Source organism: Aphelocoma coerulescens, chromosome 2, assembly GCF_041296385.1.
Source record: "Aphelocoma coerulescens isolate FSJ_1873_10779 chromosome 2, UR_Acoe_1.0, whole genome shotgun sequence".
NCBI classification, from domain to species: domain Eukaryota; kingdom Metazoa; phylum Chordata; class Aves; order Passeriformes; family Corvidae; genus Aphelocoma; species Aphelocoma coerulescens.
The window spans coordinates 101,498,943-101,515,246 of record NC_091015.1 but is presented as its reverse complement, the minus strand read 5'-3'; the positions used below and the strand labels follow the sequence as shown (position 1 = coordinate 101,515,246).

The 16,304-nt window shown below is 42.8% G+C and overlaps 2 protein-coding genes across 2 annotated transcripts in view; both read right to left on the bottom strand.

The window, feature by feature from the left end:
* LOC138104892 (sodium-dependent neutral amino acid transporter B(0)AT1-like) overlaps positions 1 to 3,009 on the bottom strand; it is a 30,513-nt gene extending 27,504 nt beyond the window's left edge. The window contains exon 1 of the mRNA XM_069004205.1: positions 2,744 to 3,009. Coding sequence (XP_068860306.1) covers positions 2,744 to 2,945 — 202 coding nt within the window. The 5' untranslated portion in view covers positions 2,946 to 3,009. The remainder of the gene's footprint in view (positions 1 to 2,743) is intronic.
* Positions 3,010 to 11,209: 8,200 nt separating this feature from the next.
* On the bottom strand, positions 11,210 to 16,195 carry CCDC127 (coiled-coil domain containing 127). Its single transcript, XM_069004199.1, has 3 exons — positions 15,755 to 16,195; positions 15,332 to 15,460; positions 11,210 to 14,727 (listed from the first exon to the last, which is right to left on the bottom strand). The coding sequence occupies exons 2-3, from the start codon at positions 15,450 to 15,452 to the stop codon at positions 14,054 to 14,056; spliced, it is 795 nt and encodes a 264-aa protein (XP_068860300.1). The 5' UTR covers positions 15,453 to 15,460; positions 15,755 to 16,195; the 3' UTR covers positions 11,210 to 14,053.
* Positions 16,196 to 16,304: the final 109 nt, after the last annotated feature.

The window sequence follows — 16,304 nt, the reverse complement described above, 5'->3', positions numbered from 1 at the left end:
GATCTGTGGTCACACAGGACTTTTTCACATCCACCGCAGATATTTTCTGCGCAGCAAATAGCTGGTTGGCTTTTTTTAAAATCCCTTAATGCACGACCATAATCCACCATCACATCCAATGTGAGCTTTAGGACTCTAAAATAATCACTCTGGGAACAATCTGAGGAGGAACATAATCCCTGTTTCCAGTGGGAGAGCAGGAGCAGGGATTCCTGCTGCTCTGCACCCAGGATTCAGTGAAGACATATCTTGAAGACACAAAGTATGAGGACATACACCACCCAGGGTAGAGGCACTGCAACTATTGGGGAAGAATGGAGTTTCCTCAGTGAGCTCATGAGAGTGGTGTTTGCTTTCTAGTGGATGATCTGGAAAAATCTGCATAATGTTTCAGTTTTACCCTACTCTGTTGTAGAGGCACATCTGTGACCCTGAGTGGACCACACAAATGCAAAGATGAACGAATCATCTTGGCCACCATGTTGAGGGGCAAAGACTAAGGCAAAACTTGCCCAAAATGTCTAGTAAATACCCATTTCCAACTGGATGTAGGTGTAAATGGATAGAGGGAGCACAACAGAGGTAGGATGTCATACACAGTGACTTCCTCAAGCATCCTGTTCTGGAGTGGTTTTATGGTGTCAGGGAGTTTCCTTCTGCAATCTGACAGCTGCAATCCAAGATGTTGCAGTGCTGCCTCCACTGGGTGCTTGGTATGCTGTGAATGTGGCTGAACGGGAACTAGAGAAATTGTCTCAACACCAAAATATCTTCAGAAATAAGAACTTCAAGATCTGCTTTTACAATACAAGTAATCACATGTTCAAATTCAAAGGCACCCACTGAAGAGCAGAAGAGCAGGCAGTCTTTTATTTTTTCTGATTTAAGGGAGAAGTTTGGGAACAGAAACTGTAATGGGAGGAGGACAGTGGTGACAGGAGTTGGATTTAGACCTACCACAAGAGGCTGAAATGCACTGTGCAGCAGAGGAGGAGGAGGAGGGATTGCACAATAGCTCTCCATCCTTATGTGTGATGAAATTAGGGAGTCCTTTCTAAGAAGTTACAGGAAGGCATCACTGACTACTTGTGTTCATTGGTAAGAGTCCCAGCATTTGGTGCTGTGCAAAAGGATTATTAGACAAGGTACCAAGTCTGGTTAGAAGGACACATATCTGTGTATTAACTTATCATTCCTTTGCTATGTGCTCTCTTTCAATTTCTGCCTAAAATTTGAGTGAGAGAGTCCTAGGGAAAAAAGAAGCCAGGGTTAACAGTTGTCAGAGTTCCTGACAGTGTATCCTGAGAAAGGACAAGTTACAGGATGATGAGAAAGAAAAATAATTGCTGCCAGAGGACTGACACACACACAAGAAATTTGTAGGTCTTCACTGACATCAGTCATAAAACCGTGATCCATACCAAGTTCTTTGCATTTGTTGGGTGCTTGCTTTTCAGCTGCATTTCACATGACTAGAACACAAGGGAAAAAATACCAAAAAGCAGGGAAGTGCCTATAAATCCATCCTGGAAAACAGAGCATGTCCACTTTCTAAAACTAAGTAGAAGAACCTGAGAAGCCAATGAGTGCCATCAATTTTGGAGATATGCATCCACTTTTTTCAAATTAAAATTGCCAAATACAGCAAAGGGCTTCTGACTCTGTGTGTGCGTAACTTTTTTGCTACAAGAGCTGACTCTGCTGCAAATGACCTCCAGTTTGCACTGCAAACTCTAAACATCAGCCCATGTTAGAGAAATCTTAATGGTAAAAGCATCTCTTGCTGCAACTGAGCCACCTGCTGTTACATGTCCCCGAGTCTCGGTGAGCAACACCCCACAGAGCCCTCATTTGTCCCTACTCTAACCAGGACAGCAATTTTTAAGCATCTCACCATGCACATGTAAGGAAAATTACTTTGAAATATTGTTCCTTAAGCCAAAATTTTTGTTTCAAGATCAAACATTACAAAGGAACAAATGCATTTTATACATATCCCAGAGTGAAACATGGACAATAACCAGATAGCAGACAGAAAAGTCTGTAAGAAAATTAAAAATGTGTGTTGTTGTATAATATTTAAGCAATGGTTCAGCTCAAAATTACTTTTCAAAACAAACAGTAAAAGAAAACATAATTTTTAACATGGCCATTCCTTACCTAAACCCTAAGGAGTACCATAAATTATACAGTAAATAACATACACTTGGATTTTAAATGACGTAATAACACCAACTGATAAAAAAAATTTAACTTCTTTCACACTGTTACTCCTTGCACAAGTTACACAAACACTGACTCTGCAGGTGATACGTGGATCAGTCCAAGCCCAATGAAAAACCTATAATAAAAAGATCATTTGGGATCATGATCAGAATCATAGTCCCAAGTAGTTTATTAATATTTTAAATACACACTACATATATGTATGTATGTAAAGCAACATAGGGCTCAGATGGAAGAAATAAACTATGTCATCAGTGGAAGACTCTGGAAGACTCATTTGTTCAATCCTGTGTCCTGAAATAAAAACAGACCCTTCCTTTTCTTCCATCACTAATGTGACTTCAGTGGGTGTTCATGACCTGTGAAATTACCTTCTCTGTTATGCAGTCTTCTAGAAAGAACATAATTGTTCTCACGGGAACTGACCACTTCTAAACATATTCCATCATTTGTTTACCAAAAGAGAGATTAAACCTGGTTTATACCCAAAGTTAGTTAAGATGTATTAAAGACATACCTCCTCCATGGCTCTGACAGAGATACGGGAACCTCCAGACATTTCCTAAGCCCACACAAAACCCTACACATGTCAGCATATATTGAGCCTTGTTGTCCCATTTTGGTCTGGAGTCTGCCTCTTCTTTCTCAAGGACCTCAAGTTCAGCATGGGAAGGTATCCTGTCCTCCAGGCCAGGATTGGGCAGCTTCAGCTTTACCATGTTTTAAATTTCCTGACTGAAAGGGTTGCCAGTGAGGAATAATGAAACAGGCAGCTTGTCAGAACCCTGCTCAAAAAGAGAGCATCTATTTGCTGTCTTCAGCTATATATACTGAACCTTTGGCACTGGACTTGTAAGTGCAGGCTTGTGGTAAAAAGAAGCGTCAGCAAATCATTCGATTGACCAAGTCAGCTCTGACACTTATTAATGCTTTATCTGCCCAGGTTTTACAGAACAGTCTGTTTATCCAGTAGGATACATTGATTTCAGCTAATGTAATTCAGGAGATAATTTGGCTATAAACCCTAATCGCCTATAAGGATATGTAACACCCCTTGCCACTCCCCTGTTTAAACTCACTTAAATACAAATATAGCCCTAGCAAATGAGGAATAGTAGGATTCCACTGGCCTCAGACTAAATATAGATATTTAGTATCATTTTTTATCAGGGAGATAAACTGACTGTGACTCACCATCACATTCAGTTTCCCATTACGTATGCTAACAAAATTGTATGTTTCACAATAAATGTTTCTCTGTAATAGATTATACTCTGCTAAATGTTCTGACCAAAAGGATGGAGAATGAGAGGGATTATAAAATCTGACCTTTAAAGTCATAAGCAAAATCTGCTTATCCTGATGCCTCTAATCAGTACAGAACAAGGTCTGAAGAACATAACATCTTTCTTATAAATGGGCTTGAAATCAAAGGTCCCTTCACCTTTTCAGTGACCCTAGATATAGTGGTCAAAAATAAAAAAAGATACACTGGTTAACAAATATTGCAGATACTACTCCTACCCTCGTTATTTCAGCACAACCATAAAAAAACTGTTCCCTTTGAAACTCATTGTTTTCAAAAGGTAAGTCACTTGTCACTGAAAACTATATATAAAATCCAACACTGTATATGTCATAATGAATGTTGTCAGCTACAGGCTCGTTGCATGCAGTGATACAGGGTGGTCAAAGAAAAGAACTGGGAGACATCTTGAAAGTCCAGCCCCTGGAAAAAGAGGTGAACACATCATAGCATCCCTTTGCAATCTTATCACGCTTACTCAAAGTTGATTCCAAAGGCTGTTCAATATCTTTGGATAGAAAAGTTACCAAAAAAAAAATCTTCATCCTTCACGTGGACAACTGTATACAGTAGCCCATGTGGATTTTCCCTGGGCCTTGTAGTAGGTATTAATATTTCCCTAATGTGACCTGAAATATCTCTCAATTTGCCTAGTGATAGCGCTTGCCTTTCTCATGACCCTGTCAGGACTGTGGATGTGCTATCTCCTGATTAACCATTGGATCAGCAACTTTCTTCTCCTTTACTGATTCCAGCTAAGAATTTCCTAGCTTGTGGCAGAACTTCCTTTTCTAAGTTGTCAAAAGCATATGTTCAATTTCACTCAGTTTCTGCTACTCCAGTGCATTGAGCTGCACAGCTCTTCCTGAATGATACTTTTACAGCATTCACAATCCTTCTGACAATGTGTCAGGAGTATTTCATTACCATGCTACTATTTCTTGTCCTTAGTCATTAGTGGAAGAATGACAAAACACTGTTCCTGAACTGATCCTTCAGGAACTGCCTTAGTAACCTCCCCTTAGACCACCATTTCTGCTTTCAAGCAGAGCTTACTATCATAATTTGATTTTTACCTAGTTCTTTGTTCCCAGAGTCATCATAGAATGCTTTGGAAGGGACCTTAAGCGTCATCTAGTTCCAACCTCCCAGCCATTGTCAAAGAGACCTTCCACTAGACCAAGCTGCTCAAAGCCCCTACCCAGCTTGTGGATGGGTCATCCACAACTTCTCTGTGCAACCTGTCCCAGTGCCTCACTGCCCTCATAGTGAAGAATTTCTTCCTATTATCTAATCTAAACCTACTCATTTTAATTTTGAAGCCATTGCCCCTTGTCTTATCACTGCATGCCCTGTCAGAAGTTCCTTTCTGGCTTCTTTGTAGTCCCTTTAGGTACTGGAAGGTGTTCTAAGGTCTCCCTGGAGCCTACTCTTCTCCAAGCTGAACAGCTCCAACTCTCTCAGCTTGTCCTCATAGGAGAGGTGCTCCAACTCTCTGATCATCTTTGTGGACACCTCTGGACTTGCTTCAACTGGTCCACATCTTCCTTGTGCAGAGGGCCCCAGAGCAGGATGCAGTACTCCAGGTGGTGACTCACGAGTGCAGAGTACAGGGGAGAATCACCTCCCTTAACCTGCTGGTCACGCTTTTTTTGATGCAGAAGTTGGTTGATTCATTTCCTGGGCTGAAAACGCACACTGTTGGCTCACATCCAGCTTTTTGTCCACCAACATCCTGACAGTCCTTCTCTGCAGGGGTACTCTCAGTCCATTAACCACCCAGCCTCTATGTGTGCTTGGGATTGCCCTAACCCAGGTGCAGCACCTTTCACTTCAACTAGTTGAACCCCATCATGTTCTCATGTGCCCACTTCTCAAGCTTGTCCAGGTCCCCATGGATGGCATCCCTTCCTTCTGTTGTGTCGACTGCACCACCCTGTTCATATTACATCTCCTATTTAGTTCAATTAATACATCTAGTTGTAGTCACGTGGCAACTGGTTACTGAAAATTTCTCTCTTCTAAGTTTCATGTGCAAGCAGCTTCTATCAGGATCCAAAAATACAGTCCTGACTGCCTTCTATTGAGCAAATCCTCTTTTTGAAGAATTTTATCTTGCTCTGGTAATGCAAGGTGCCAGTGGTTGTTAGTTATCTATCAGCTGTTAAATATTTGAAGAAGCAAATACGCTGGTCTGGCATCCAGCTCAAATGTCTTTATCAGGGTAATAGCGTGGCTAATGACCTTTGAAGGCACTGTGCCTTTTTCTGAAGCACCGACAGTGGCAGTGACACCAGCTCCAATACGATCCCCAGGTGCTTGGAGGTGTTGTCTATATTGCCACCCTGTGGACTGGAACAAGCAAGGCGGGGCTGCCCTCCTATAGTCACAGTCACTTGTTTGCTCATCGGAGCCCTTTCCTGTGCTTCCTCCTTCAACTGATGCGAGGCTTATGTTTGGCAGGTCCCACAGGTTTATTAGGGCTAATAAACCTCTTTGAAATCCATCCTTTCACAATATAGGCTGCTACACAAGAAATGTATTGCACACTGCTAGTTATAAATGCAGGAGAAAATGAATCTTACATTTAGATTGGATTACTTGTGTTAGGACATGTCTAATGACACATTTGTCTTTTTGTCTCCTACCCCCATTTTTTAATGTACTATTTTTTCAAAAGTTAAAGAGGGCTATATAAAGAAGTAAGCTAACTTGTCTGTAAGTAACACACAATTTTACAAAAACACAGTTAAAAAGGAAATACCCCCTTTATAAAACTTCTGTATTTTACTGGAACATACACACATAGGCATCTGTGGAAGAATGTGGGCATACTCCTTTTGTTACATGAGCATTGCTTTCATCTCACAGGATGAGGATGTTATGAAAAAGTATGAGAGGGGGTGGCAATAAAGAAAAGAAATGGCAGCAGAAGGTTATCTGGGATGTAAATCAAGGCCACAGGAAGGACGGAGCCACTCGTTTCCTTTTGCGGGGCCAGGTCTGGTCATGGTGCAGTACCACCTGGGCCAAGGGACTCCTGGCTATGGGCCCTCAGGATGCGGTGGTAGCCTGGCTCCACAGGAATGTTCCCAGCTGGGAGACAAGCTGTCCTCCCCTGCAGCTCAGGTGCAGCCTGACAGCTCCATCAAACCGACCACTGGGCAGCTGCCCCTGCTCTGCCCTCTCTGTGCCAGTGTGCCTGCACTCCTGGGCCAGCACAGCTTAATTCCAGCCCTTCAGGAAGATATCCCATAGGGAGAAGGACTGAAAGAGGGTTGTAATGAGGTGGGGGTTGGTCTCTTCTCCCGGGTAACAAGTGACAGCACCCAGAGGAAATGGACTCATGTTGCTCCAGGAGAGGTTTGGATTGGATATTAGGGAAAATTTCTTCCTGGAAAGGGTGGCTAGGCTTTGGAAGAGGCTGCTCAGGGAAGTGGTGAAACACCAACCGTGGGTTTTGAATCATCCTAAAAAAGACGGATCACTGTATTTAGCAACAAAAATAAATGAAGCAAAAGACTGAGAATCCAGTGCCACAACCTGAAGTTTGAAGCCTTGGGTCATAAAAGGTTCAGCAGATTCCTTGTGCAACAGCTTTCAGACCAAGTTGCTCTGCACAGTTTCATAACAGTGTATTAACAGTTCCTATTTATTGTCACAATAAAACATCTGAGATCATTTAAAAGCAAACCAAAGGCTTTTACAGCTACATAAAGTTATGCACAGCTATGCTCCTGTGAGAAGCAGGGAGTTGGAACTGATGATCCTTCTGGGTCCCTTCCAACTCAAGATATTCTCTGATTCTATGATTCTTCTGCCCTCCATCACGGGCTGGAGGAGACTGCATCAGGGGAAGTTTCTTTATCTGGATCCTATGAAGGGGAGGACAAATAGGAAGAAGCACAACAGGACAGGGAACTGTTCTTCTAAAAACCAATCCCTTTCATATAAAGCCGTTGAGAAAAGTAGAGACCACTGGCAATATACATTGTTTACAACTAGGTTTCAGGTTGCAACCAATAGTTTCAGGCATGAAATGCAATATGATTCTTTCATTGGGATTCTGTTATGCCTGGTATGACATAGGACAAATCTGTAACTCTCCAGATATTTTCATTGTTCTTTGCAATATACCAGGCTATTAGGATTAACTACATTATTTTCTGACCCTTTTTAGTACTGCAGCAGATACTGGTGTGAAATCTCTTACTCTAGTAATTCTATAGCAATATCTTACCAGCCTTAATCCTGTTTTCTTTCCAGTCAGCTTCTACTTTGTAGTCAAAGCATCATATCCAGCAACACAATCATTCTTGCTTGTGTAATGAGCCTAAACCAGGAAAAGATGGAAATGTAAAGATGGTGAAGAAGGAGAAGGAGAAGCAGAAGAAGCAGAAGAAGAAGCAGCAGAAGCAGAAGAAGAAGAAGAAGAAGAAGAAAATTGAGAGGCTAAACGAAATAGTCTTTCTGATAGCCCATCCTTTAAAATTGGTGGAGAAAACACAAAATCCTTTGACTAGCTGCCAATGGATAACATCCTTGACCAGATGTGCAAAAAGGGAGCCCCAGGGTCAAGAGCAGACTCAAAATCTGCAGCCTAGGGGACAATAATGATCATATTAGAAAGGGAGATATGCAGGCAAAATATTTCAGAGTTGCTTAGTTTTAAGGGTAATAAACAATCGCAGGTGGTTATGCAGTTTACCTTGCCAATAAATGATCTGTAGATCTTTAACTTGATCTAAGTTTTATGCTCCGTTGTTCTCAAACTCTACCTGATAAGTAACCAAAAGGCACAGCTCTCACAGCTCCTCAGCCGGCATGATTTAATTTCCTATGTGAGTGCTTGAAAGCTGCTGCCACCAGCACACAGCAGTTCAAGTAGGGATACCTTAAAGACTTTGGAGATGTCCAATAAACTTTGGAGCCTAAACTTCTTCCTGTGAGATTGTAAACTTCTCCAGATGGGACAGAAGTTCTGTGCCAACAAGTATCACTGCAAGGGAGAAACAAGACAGCACTGAGCTGTTGTTGGAACTGTCCCAGTCTACTGGGAACACAATGGAGGTAGGATGTCACACACAGTGACTTCCACGTGCATCCCATTCTGGAGTGGTTTTATGGTGTCAAGGAGTTTCTTTCAGCAATCTGACATGCCTAGAAACTTTCAGTTCATGTTTATTGTGGAAGCAGCAGTGTCCTTTGCCACAGAAAAAGTAAAGAGAACAAGCTATGAACAACATGTCTGGTGTAGTTATCCAGAACTGAGCTGACACTGATGCCTGTGTGGCCTCTTTGCCTTTTTATCTCCCAGAAAGAGGCACAATCTTTATGTTTGTCTCCACTGGCAGTTTGCCTAATATTTACTTCAGTTTATATATAAACATTTCACTGAAGTAATATCAGCTCCAGTGGCAGCATGCTTTGTTGTTTTGTTCTTCTTGTTGACACCAGGGAGGGAGATGTGCTGTCTTTAATATTTCACTATATACCAAAGATCACCAAAATATTGCTTTCATCTTTGTGTACATCTCACCTTTGGAATAATTTTGAGGGGGAATACAGGTAAGGAGCATAGGTGTAGAAATGCTTCTGTGGACAGCACCAAATTGTCTGATCTCATGATCAGAGGGCTGGAGTGCTTCTTCCATGAAGACAGGCTGAGAGAGTCAGGGTTGTTCAGCCTGGAGAAGAAACAACTTGGGGAAACCTTACTGTAGCCTTTCAGTACTTCAAGAGGGCTTATTATGAACAGGGGTAAACTTTTAGGAGGGCCTGTTGTGATGGGACAAGGGATAATGGTTTTAAACTAAAAGAGCATTGGTTTAGACTAGATATAAGGAAGAAATTTTTTACAACAAAGGTGGTGAAACACTGGCACAGGTTGCCCAGAGAGGTGGTAGGTGTTCCATCCCTGGAAACATTCAAGGTCAGGTTGGATGGGGCTCCAAACAACCTGGTCTGTTTGGAGACGTCCTTGCTCATTGCAGGTGGGTTGGACTAGATGAGTTTTAAAGGTCCCTTCCAACCCAAGCCATTCTATAATGGTCAGCATCCTCCTAAATTTCTTAGTCAGTGAAGTGCTACTGCTTGGGAACTGTCTCACAACACTCTTCTCCAGCAGGCAGCAGAACACGTTGACAGCTGTAGATTGTTTCTTGCCGTGTTCATTAAACAATGAACAGTGTTCTTTAATCGAGTTTGTCACAGTTTTCTTTTCCAGTGCTGTAGAATACAATGAGGTGCTAATGGGTTGCTAATGGGTTGCTGCCTGCCGCCTTTGCACAGGGGTCTGCCGCAGCACCCACTTCAGTGGAGACAAGTTCATCCTGGTTTGATCACCGAACACTACGTTTTTGCTCACCTTTCTTGCTATTACGTGCGGAGGTGTTTGGGCCAGAGAGCTCTGATGGGCAGCTACCTCTGTGTAGCATTAGGAGATGTGCTCCAGCGGAGCTCATGGGAACAGAGGATGCGGCTGCAGCTGCCGGCTGGAAGAGCCATCAGCCACAAGGGGGAAGCAGCATCCAGTGACACAAACACCAGCCACTGCAGCTGAGGATTTTGTTCTGATTGCGTAAGCTTAGAGGAGAGGTGTCTGAGAAACATAAACCTGTGATGAGCACAAGAGGCATTTTTTCAGCAGCTGGACAGCTCGGGCGACCTCAGCACAGGGCTGTCGGGGTGCATGACTGCAAACAGCCGCCGCCACTGTTCTCACAATCCACCAGCTCTCTTCAAACTCTTCCACCTGCAGACTGCTTGTTTCCAGAAGCACATTTACTTCCAGTTTACTTTCAGTTTTTGTTGCAGCAATCACTCAGCTGTTTTGTTGTGAAGTGGCCATTGCCTCACTGCTGAGCTATGCTAAATTTCAGTGAGTTACTTCTTAGCAGGTCCAGCTGTTGTCTCAGATACGCAGTGAAAGCTCCTGGACCAGGCAGTAAATTAATGACCAATAAATGTGGGCCTTGGCATGCACAGCAGCAAAGCCTTCATATCCAGCTGCACCACAACTGCAACTATAAACTTGACTTTCATCCTTTTTTCACAGCAATAACTCAAATTCCTTTGATTTCATCACAATAACGGAACCACTGTTTCTGCCTTGTATCCTCTGCAAGCAACGCTGTTCTCTCATGCTCACACAGGAGTGCTCAAACCCATGCTTTAAAGAGCCAGAGGATGGTGAAGGATTGTGTCAAATATAAACAGATTTAGGATCTTTTATTACAGCAACGAGGACTTCCAGAGTGTCTGAACATTGTCCTAGAGCAGCTGGATTGCAATTCTTCACAGAGAGCAGGAAGACGAGGGAACTAAAAAGCAGCTGACATGCAGAAGGAGGCATCTGAGGGATTCTGGAAGAAGGCAGAATATCCTACACAACACTCTGTCGAAGGAACGTCCCCAGCCTTTCAGAGGGATGGTCACCTTTAATGCCACATCTTCAGTTAATGTTCTGCACTTACCTGTGTAACAGTGCTCTTTCCTAAGAAAAAAAACCTTTACAACATATTCTTTTTCCAGCACCAACACCAAAACTTTTCACCTGCCAATTCAAAAAATGTACAATCCATAAAACCAAAAATGGTGCAATTAGCTTGGAAAATCTGAATAAAGTAGAAAATTCCAGTTCTCCCACCCGCCTTGCCCAAGTTACAAAACAGTGCAGAAATATGCAAAGGTTTTTATTAATTGTTAAACAGTTGAGTGACAATTTTATAACAAAAATAAGTTCATTAAATACTTTGAAAACAGATTATTCTTGCATTCTACATAAATATGTGGGCAGTTCCAAACAATTAACAAATTCAGAACAAATGCTGGGCAAGATAAAACTTATATTAGAATTTTCAGCATAACAACCTACAAAGGGGGAACATTTCAAAAATACACTGCATACCTACAAACATGAGTTTTGGTAGAAACTAACAGGACCGGTACTTCTAAACCAGTTATACACTTTTAAAAAGCCTTCTGAAATAACTCTTCACTCTTAATACAATGATCTTCAAAGTGTCCATGAAACAATACTTCAATTAGTTGTACAAATAAATGACATTTCTAAAAAAGAGAAAGTGAATACCAAACCTTTACTACATTGCATCCAACCCTGTACAATCAAGTGTGTAAGGCTGGACTGTACGTATTTATACTGAAAAAATAGAATTTTATCCTTGATTATATTTTCTTTCAACATTTTGAGTGATATGAGTGACAAATTATGAAAAAAAAGAAAAAGCATAAAATCCTTGATCTCTTAATGCTAAGTTGTACAAATTGAAGGCATGAATCTCAAATACACTGGCACTGATTCGCTCTCTGCTCTCAGTCAGCTGAGCAGCCTAACTGCCTGCACATACGTGTGACACGCGCCACAGCTGGACGGTCACTTTCCACCCTGAAGGAATTACACACAGGCTGTTACTCAAACTAATTTGTTCTCCTGGGCAATTTGAGTGTGTGCCTATGTCCAGCTGCAGCAGCTTGGCTCAGGGTGTCACACATGAGTAGTAACTCCATTGCGTTCTCATCTCCCAACTCGCACACACTTGGCACCCAGACAAACTGTGGCCCTTCTGGTGTTTGTGATCTCTCTTTTTTTCTCCAAGTTTGTCTACTAAAACTTTATTTAAAAAATCAGTATGAAAAAAAGATTAATAAGTTAACACAACAGTATAATTAGTACTACCAAGGTGAGCAAAATCTCAACTGGAAAACTGAGTAGTTGGGAAACATCTATTCTGTTCAGGAATTTTGTTACGTTAGATATTTCTGCTTAGTAACTGGATTAAGTTGCACACACAGTTTCAAAAGATTTATTTGCTGTTTTCTGTGCTCAGACTAAAATAAAACCAGGAGAAAACAGTAAGAGAAAAACCCCACATCTGCAGGAAAGGCATTCACTTAGCTTGGATTGCTTCCAAGCCATGGTTCTACATGATTGCCTAGAGCAAACATGCTTGTCAAGTCCAGCCCTCAGTAAATAATAAACTGCTAATTAATGAACTGACAACCAACCAACACTAATCAAAGTAACAGAGAAGACTAGATGTTATAAACAAAAGGGTAAACACTGCCCCTTTGAGGTCTAAGGTCTTTATTAGAAAGAAGAAAAAAGTAATTCAACATACATGGCACATTTGAAAAAAAGGTGGTTCCTACTGCTAAAAGGACTCAAAGTATACTCAAAATTCTAAGAAATTTCAGGTATTGAAATGCACTTGGTTTAATTTGTTTGTTGTTAGTTTTTTTTAATCTGGATCTGTTCATTTTCCTATATTATTTTACCATACCTATTATTTTATTTTTACCATATCTATTTTATTTTACTAGCTAAATTAAAAAGCCCCCATTCTTTAAAGTTTGCAAAGCTTGTATATTTGTAGGCTTTCATGGTCATGTGTATGTAAAGTGGTGAACCACAAGCCCAAAATTTAAGAGCTGCAGAAAAGAGCATGTACTTCAGTTGTGGGAGAAGGGAGACAGGTGGAGAGGGAGTAGTGGCTACCAGTGCAGGCTGCATTTGCAGGTTCCCACCTGCAAATAACAAACAGGGCCTGTCCAAGGAGCACAGCCAGGTGCAATGGCAAGGAGGTTCCTGCAAGCAAACCAGGTGGCAGCCCTAGGACACAGAAGCAGCAGCATGGGGACATCCATAATGGTGGCACATTGTTGGGTTACAACTGAAACCTTGACTGAGAAAAAAACAAGTATTCTTAAATTATCTCAAATATATGAAAATATAACTTTCAGTTTATACACTCCCTAGTATTTGAGAATGGATCCCAAGTGCCAATGAGACATCAGTCTATTTCTTTATGTGTTATTTAAATTAGCATCTTTTGGATGTTTCATTCATAAAGCACTATTTATAGATTAAGCTGGAAGACAATGCAAGACTAATTAATCTGAAACAGGACCGAACCAATCCCCCCCCTCAGAATACTAACACATGCTTACACACACACTCTCACACATATATGTATTTATATAATTGTACATACAGACACGTAAGATTTATGTGTCAAGCAGCTGGCTCCAACACTGTCTCTCCCAAACATCTGCCTCAAAATCAGTCTTGCTTAAACAAATTTTCAAAAATAACAGTAATAAAAAAGGAGACTGTTGAGACCCTATGTAAAATGTGAGGGATAAGGAGCACAATGTGCTGCTGCACCTGGGGGAGACAAATCACTGTTCTGCGTTAACGGAGTGTGACCATCAGTGAGGCAAATGCCTCTGCTCTGTTTTGCTGCTTCTGATACCTGTGGGAATTGGCGTATCTCTATACTGCAACACAAACACACTGAGTTTCAGAGCATGCACAGCTCACCAGAGCATCTGTTGTTAGTGAGAGGAAAGGCACCAGAACTACACACATCCCATGCAAATACAAGTGCAAGGAGGAGGAGAGATGGCAACACAGCAGAAGAATTTAACAGCTTCGGACTACAACTGTGATTGTCCCTACCATGCATGGTGGATCTCACAGAATCCCTCTGCTTCCCCTACTTAGCGTTTTCCTAACATGGCTTTTTCTACCCTCTTGAATTTCTGCAGTTCAACAGCTAGTTCCCAGTATCTCAGATACAGCCACATAAGCTTTCCATTTTGACTTCTAGTTCTGTTCAGCACATTGCCACAGTAGTGATCATGTTTGAAAATATCTTTTAAGCCACTCTCCACATGTAAAGCCATAGCAACAGGATCAGTTGCTGCTTTAACCAGCAGATTTTTCTCTATTTCTAGTCTCTGACTTCTGGGTACAATAAGACTGCAGTAGATGTCCTGTCTTTCTTTCAGTCCCTCTTCGAATTCTTTTAGTAAAATATTGGCTCTCTGTTGCCACTCTTCTTCCTTTGCCAGGCAACTCTGGTATAAGGTACCTTCTGCTCCTGTGTGCAAAAGGACTTGTTTTTCTTGCTCCAGCCTCTCCTGCTCCTGTTCTAGGAGCTTTCTCTCTTCTACTAGCTTGCGGCTCTGGGACACGAGGGCTTCACGGTAACTCAGGGTCCTGTTGCGTTCCTTTTCCAGCTCCACCTCCAGATGAGCAACAGCGCGACGATTCTCTGTGATTATATCCCGGTATTTGCCTTCCAGGTCTTTTTGTAAAGTCGACTCTTTTTTGTAGTACTCTTGCTTTTCTTTTTCTATTTCTTTCTGACATTCTCTGGTCCAGATCCAACCTATCATATATAAATGAGACTTCAGATGCAAGTATAACACGTAACAATGGCGGGTATGATTAACTAGCTATGCCTCAAATGAAGCTACTAAGTCGTAAAAAACTTTCTTTCCTGCCCTCCCAAATGATACTCACTTCTATTTACATGTCCCCACAATAACTGTTTTCGTGGTCCCTGTTTCACAGTGAGTCACTTTAAATGATCATGCTTCCTCTAAGTACCCCTCTTTTTTTTACTGCCAATACTCACACTACTTGGATTAGAGAAAGAAAATAAAGTAATGGAGAAACAAACTGGAGGTTTATGATGCAGGTACTGCACAGAGAACGTTCTAGGCCCAGTATATAAATATACATCAGCAACATCTGGGGTTGTTACCTCTGGGCTCTCCTGCATCCATTTTTCTTGAGACAGCTTTGTAAACTGGAGCTTATTACATTTGGAATCAACTCCATGTATGGAGCGGTCATTGCCTTAGCGATACCAAGAGTGCTTGTTCATGCCATTACAAACAAGAAGGCCTGGGGAAGTCCCCAGATGGAGCTTGCCTCTACCACCGCGCTGCTGCAGGAGCCCCCTTGGGCTGGGGCCCAGCGCTACTCACGGAAGGCGGCCAGGCCCAGCATGGGGACCAGCAGGGCGTAGTTCCACCTGCTGCCGTCATCGCCGGGGTCGCGCCGATTGGGCAGAATGTTCCAGTTGGGAGGGTCGTTTAAGTTATTCATGAAGGCACCTGCGATGCACAGAGGGGAGACGCGGCCTCAGCTGCGCGCAGAGGGGCCGGGGCCGCTCCCGCTGCCACCTTCTCCTCCCGCTGGAGGACTAGGAATTCTGCCCGAGCCCCTCGAACGGCGGCCCCGACACTTGGGAGCTCAGCCGCGCTCTGAGCGGCAGCCCTGGCCGCGACACGGCATGCCGGGCCCATCCCCGTTCCCATCCCCATTCCCGCCCCCGTCCCGCTCCCCCCACGGCGGGAACCCCCACGCACGAGCCCGGCAGCGCGCGGACCCCGGGCGCTACCACTCACCTGCCGGCCCCGCCCCCTCCCGGGCCGGCCCATCAGCCGGGAGGAAGAGAGGGGAGCCGAGGGGGGGACAACAAAAGGACTCGCCCGAGCCTTGAGCGCTGCCGGACGTCCGTCCCCGCCCCCGAGGGGCCCTTTTTATTCCTGTGACGCCGACAGCGGAACGCAGCCGTGGGAGGCATCAGAATTCCCCCGTCTGGGCTTGCTGAGTCTACTTTTTGTCCTAGAGCGAAAATACAGTCTTTCCTTCGCCCTTCTGTCCAAGTCTTATATTTAGGAAATGGTCTTACCCACAACTTCAGAAAATAATTCTGGCCTGTTTATTTCGTCATACTTAAGGCGGTGTCAGAGGGAAAAAGAGGCCGAATCTTACAGTATTGCAGAACTACATTTTTCAATATTTCACCAAGGAAAAATAATGGCAGTTACACAATCCTAGGCTTTTTTCTTTTTTTTTTTTTCTTTTTTTTTTTTTTTTTTTTTTTTTTTTTTAAGATATTGTCGCTCAAAACATGAACTGTTTAGGAACCTTCCATCACGCAGCTCTTGGGTG